Here is a 5792-nt window from a genome sequence, read left to right as displayed (position 1 = left end):
GACATACGCATCGCTTCACACGTTTACATGATTAGACTTATTTTTATTTTCTTGAGATAAAAATAAATCGTATTCTGATGTGATATTAAAGATTTATGTGATATAAATATTAAAAGTAAGGCCCAAGTGTTGGTTATGTAAATATGTAACAATTAAGTGGGATATGTCAATGTAGCCAATCAAGATGGCAGCTGTCTCGATTGACCTCACCAATCTCAGCTATTCAAAAATGAAAAAAATATTATCTCATGAGTATTGATGCACTTCAATGAGGAGGTGCCACGTAGCATTCTGGTTGAATCATTGTATACGTGTACATTGAAATACTGATGCATCAGTACTCCTGAGATAATATTTTTTCTTCAAAAATTGAGCATGAAAAATTCTATATATTGATTAGCCTTCGATGTTTGAATGCACAAATCAATCAAATCTCTTCTGCTGTGAAATTATTGATCTTTCTGCCATGGAAGGGATCTCCATTTTCAGCTACTTAGCTCTCCTCCTTTCCATCTTCCTCCTAACCAAACAGTTGGTAACCAACGGCAAGAACAAGAAGAAGAAACTTCCTCCAAGCCCTCCCAATTCCCTTCCCATCCTCGGCCACCTCCACCTCCTCCAAAAACCGCTCCATCAATCCCTTGCACGTCTCTCGGCCCAACACGGCCCAATTCTCCTCCTTCACTTCGGCAACCGCCCAGTCCTCGTCGTCTCCTCCGCCTCCCTCGCTGAAGAATGCTTCACCACCAACGACCTCTCCTTCGCCGACCGCCCCAAATTTCCCTCCTCCCGCGCCTCCACCTACAACTACTCCAGCATAGCATCCGCCTCCTATGGCCCTCTGTGGCGCGATATGCGCCGCATAGCCACCGTCGAAATCCTTTCAGGGCACCGCCTCGCCTTCTTCTCAGATGTCCGGGCAGACGAGGCCCGAGCCTTAGCTCGTCGACTCTTTCGTGATTCCACTCATGCAGATTTCACGAGGGTGGAGCTCAAGTCGAGGCTTTTTGGTCTGGCCATGAACGTGATGATGAAGATGATGGTCGGAAAGCGATACTATGGTGAAGAGTTTGACGATGGGGAGGCGCGGCGCTTCAGAGAGATAGTCCAAGAGGGTTTCACTCTTAGCGGTGTTTCAAACATTGGAGACTTCCTTCCTATATTGGTTGGGTGGTTTGCTCGACGAAGAACGTGGAGTAAGCTCGCTCGGATTCATGGTTACAAGGATGATTTTATGCAGGCACTTCTAGATGAGTGTAGGAGAAACATGAAGGTGGAAGAAGAAGAAGTAGGAAAGTTATCAAAGGAAGATCAAAGGAATCATAGAACAATGATAGAATCTCTCTTATCACTCCAGAGAACCTATCCCGAACAATATGATGATCGTTTCATCAAGGCTCTTACTACGGTTACCTTATACTTAAAACCTTCACTCTGTTATTAACCTTTGTTATTCTCTCTTATCACGGTTACCTTATATCTAAAGCCCCTTCATTATTCTCTCTGTTACAGAATTTGTTAGCAGCAGGAACAGATACTTCATCAAACACTATAGAATGGGCAATGTCTCTCCTACTAAACAATCCTACAAAACTTGCAAGGCTTGGGGAAGAAATTGATGAGAAATTAGAGAATGGTCGCCTACTTGAAGAGTCAGATCTCGACAAACTTCCATATCTCCACTGTGTCATCAACGAGACGCTTCGAATGTATCCAGGAGGTCCCCTTCTTGCACCTCATCAGTCATTAGAAGATTGCATGGTAGGAGGCTATAATATACCGAGGGGAACGATGCTTTTGGTGAATGCTTATATGATTCAAAGGGAACCTTTGAAATGGCCGGAGCCGACAAAGTTTCTTCCAGAAAGGTTTCTTCAAAACAACAAAGTTGAAGGAGGGAAGATGATTCCTTTCGGAATGGGGAGAAGAAGATGCCCGGGGGAAGGACTTGCCATGAGAGAGGTGGGCTTGGTTTTGGGTACTTTGATTCAATGTTTTGAGTGGAGAAGGATTGGATCGGAGGAGGTGGACATGAAGGAAGGCTCGGGCATCACAATGCCTAAAGCAATTCCTCTCGAAGCCTTATGCAGGCCACGCAAGGCCATGATTTCTACTCTGTCTCAACTTTAGGAAGAAATATTAAGTCCGAAGTGTGAATGTAGAATTATGTCCAAACTCTAATTAATTTTTTTTGCGTGAGTGAATTCGATTTAAAATATTATTTTCTCTTCTGAAAATGTGTGAAGCCAAAAGTTCTACCAGACACATTGATTGATGTGTTTGCGCGACAAAAGTAAAAATGTAATTTTTGAAATGTAAACCGTTTATCTTGCTTTTAAAAATCTTTTATTGCCCTTCAGGATCGTTTCTTTTTATACGCCCTTAGGATTACTTCTTTTCCGTCGCCGACGACATTTGGTGCAACAAACCGGCAGACACAAACTTTCTTGCACTTCGGGTTCCATCTTTCAGGTTGCCAATAACATTTTTTGCATTTCAGTTACACCTCTCTACTCTCGAAATGACTCAAATTTAAGGTTTACAAAAGAAAATTGTACGAGAGAGAAAATCTTGGATTAAACTAAGATTTATTTCACATTCTAGGTTGCTCCAAATATAATAATTTACATCCTGATGATGATGATGATATGTTATTTAAGGGGATGGTGGATATGTATAAAACAAAAAAAAAACGATGATCGGTGAGGTTTCATGTTACTTTATATGTAATTTTAATGTTATAAATTTTGGATGAGGCAAATACTAATCATGGATTGCCTCGTGGCTTTCTCATGCATTATTGCAAATTTTTTTTAATGAAGTGTGATTATCATCATTATTATTTAACTAAAAAATTCATAATAAAATTATTTTTGTCAAGCATATTAGAACAAAAACAAATAAAAATAACATAAAATTGTTATTGAAGAGTAAGTAGGCAATATCATGGGTTGTTAATTTTTATGACGGTCATCTTGTGCTTAAAAGGAATGTTGGTAGCCATGAAGGGCTTTGGTTAAGATACCAATGAGTTGATGTTTAGTTTGAATAGACATTAATTTTGATGTGGCTCATACAAGTTTGTCGTGAAAGAAATGATAATCTATTTCTATATGTTTTGTTCAATCATAAAAAGTAGGGTTGGTGGAGTTATGTATGGCTATTTGATTGTCATAAAAGATGGTGGCTAAAACTCTATATTCGGCCTTGACATATGATCTAGAGACAGTGTTTTGCTTCTTTAATTTTCATGATATTGGAGAATCTCAGAGAAAATTGTAAATTTCGGTGAAGAATCATCTTGTATTGGCATGATTTCTGATCAACATCAGAAAAGGCTTTCAATTGATGAGAGTAGTTGTTTGAGAAGATGGTTCCTTGTCTAGGAATGGAATTAAGATATCGAAGGAGTCAATGATGGGCTACTATATTTGATTTTTTATGTTTGCTCATGAATTGATTGAGTTTGTGCATAGTAAAAGTAATATCAGGTCTTGATAAAGTTAAATAAATAAGATGACTTGCCAATCGTCAAAAAGCGGTGGCATCCGGTAGGGGCTCTCCATCTTCAACACTAAGATGAGTTTTGGATCCATAAGTGTGCAAACAAATTAGTTTCCATGATATATTGTATTTGAGGAAAGTTGCGAGGTATAATGTCTTGAGCTGAGAACTATTACTTTATTTGATCAAGCAATTTCAAGGCCTAAAAAGTTTCTAAAATCGCCTGGATCTTTAAGCTTGAATTGGCTATGCAAGAAGATCTTCAATGAATTAATGGAATGTAGCGAAGGCCCTATAATAGTTATATCATCCACGTAAGCTAAAAGCATAATAAAATTAGTATCATTTTCTTAATAATTTGATTTAGATTGTGTAGAGCAATATTGAATACCATTTTATAGAAGTATGCTTGAGACCATATAAAAATTTATCAGTTTATGAACAAATTTATGATTACGACTAGTTATCTAATTATTATCTTTATAATCTTATGGAAAATATACATAAATATATTCAAATAAATTGTCATGTAAGAAGACATTGTTGACATCTAGTTAATTAAGGATCAAATTATTACTAGTTGTTAAAGCAAGCAAAATTTTGACAGTAGTTATTTTCGCAACTTGTGAAATAGGTTCAATAAAACCTATATGTTTATGTGGAGTGTGCATAACCCTTGGCAACTAATTGTGTTGTGTATATATTAGTGGTGCCATCGGAATTGCATTTGATTTTTGTGTCCATTTGCACCAAATAGATTGTTTATATGGTGCCAGTTGGACAGTAGATCGGGTTTGATTACAACTCTTCTTGCATAGCTTTTGCCATTCAATGATATGAGCAGCTTAGTGGTAGAATGTGGTTCATAATGGTTAGCTTGGAGATGCTTAGAACAAATATTTTATAGGTATTAGAGATCTAGCCATAAGAAAGATATTGAGATATGGGATATTTAACATTGATTTGAGTTTTGTGACTTTCATTTGGTGATGTAATGGATAATTCATGTAAATATGAAGGAAGTCGACTAACTATAGTTGATTTTTGTCTAGGGACAACAATATGATTAGTTATATGATCCTGGCTTGCAGAATTATCCATTGTGGGGGCTTCAACTTGTTGTGCTGTGTTGGATGAAGGTATATGCTCTTAATAGTGTTAGGGATGACAAGTTCAAGAAAATGATCACTATTGATATATGTTGTGGAGATCTAATGGAAAATAAGTTGGTCTTCATTAAAAAAAAAAATATTATACAAAATAAATACTTTTTTAGTTTGAATGCCGTATAATTTATGCCCTTTCATATCTGAAAGATAGCCAAGTAAAAAAAAGTGCTAGCATGTGGAAAAATTTTTGTTCATTGGCTAGTTAAAATGGTAGCAATTACAAGAAATTTGAAGCAGGTAGAAATGTAGAATAATGTACAATGGTGTTATACATAAGTTCATATTGAGATAAAGGATGGAAAAGGGTGTTGGATGTTTAAAAAGGTAGTGGTTAGACTACATTCATTCAATAATTGAATAGTAATTCTTGATTAAAAATATAAAGCTCTGCACCATTTAACATATGTTGATGTTTTTTTTCAGCAACAACAGAGATTTATTATGGTAGTTCAATAAATGAATATTGATGAATAATACATTAATTACTAAGTAATTCATTAAGTTAAGTTCTTTGGCATTATCGGACTAAAATATTTTAATTTTCTTATGAAATTAGGTTGAGATAATATTAAAAAAATTTGAATAACTCTAAAAACATCAAATTTATTTTAAGAGGAAACACCTTCGTATATTGAGTTTAAACATTAATAATAGTTAAGAAATGTTTATGTTAGGTGTGTTCTGTTATATAATAAAACTCTCACATGTCACAGTGAATTAAATCAAAGGGAAATTTAGACATATGGTTGTGAGATATGGAAGGATGCTTTCATTGCTTGACAAGCAGAGATATGTAACATGGTGTTGTTTTATTAAGACTAAACTCTTTGCACGCTATTAATTTACTTGATGTTCATGATATGTCATTTAAGAGGATGGTGGAGATATTTTAATTAAAAAAATCAGAGATATATAATGGTAAGCTACATGAGTCAAATACTACTCATAATATGTATCATGACTTTGTTTAAAGCTCATACATTAGTGTAATTTTTAATGAACTGTGATTATCATGTTATTATTTTTTAAATAAAAAAATGGATAATTAAAATTATTTTTAATCATGCAAATTAGAATAGAAACAAATGCTATATATATATATATATATATATATATATA

General features: G+C 35.1%; 1 protein-coding gene across 1 annotated transcript; it reads left to right on the top strand.

The window, feature by feature from the left end:
- Positions 1 to 436: 436 nt before the first annotated feature.
- Positions 437 to 2248, top strand: LOC110024172 (isoflavone 2'-hydroxylase-like). The gene is made up of 2 exons (XM_020723978.1): positions 437 to 1408; positions 1513 to 2248. Exons 1-2 carry the CDS (start codon positions 467 to 469, stop codon positions 2128 to 2130), a joined length of 1560 nt encoding a protein of 519 aa, XP_020579637.1. The 5' UTR covers positions 437 to 466; the 3' UTR covers positions 2131 to 2248.
- The last annotated feature ends 3544 nt before the right edge of the window (positions 2249 to 5792 follow it).

This window comes from Phalaenopsis equestris, unplaced genomic scaffold (genome assembly GCF_001263595.1).
Source record: "Phalaenopsis equestris unplaced genomic scaffold, ASM126359v1 Scaffold000250, whole genome shotgun sequence".
NCBI lineage: Eukaryota > Viridiplantae > Streptophyta > Magnoliopsida > Asparagales > Orchidaceae > Phalaenopsis > Phalaenopsis equestris.
The sequence above is the reverse complement of the archived record's forward strand: the minus strand, read 5'-3'. Positions and strand labels throughout refer to the sequence as shown.

Bases quoted from the DNA above. Each gene is read 5' to 3' on its own strand.
- LOC110024172 (XM_020723978.1), top strand. From the start codon at position 467: ATGGAAGGGATCTCCATTTTCAGCTACTTAGCTCTCCTCCTTTCCATC. The intron at 1,409-1,512 runs GTTACCTTATAC...TCTCTGTTACAG, and splicing joins TCATCAAGGCTCTTACTACG to AATTTGTTAGCAGCAGGAAC.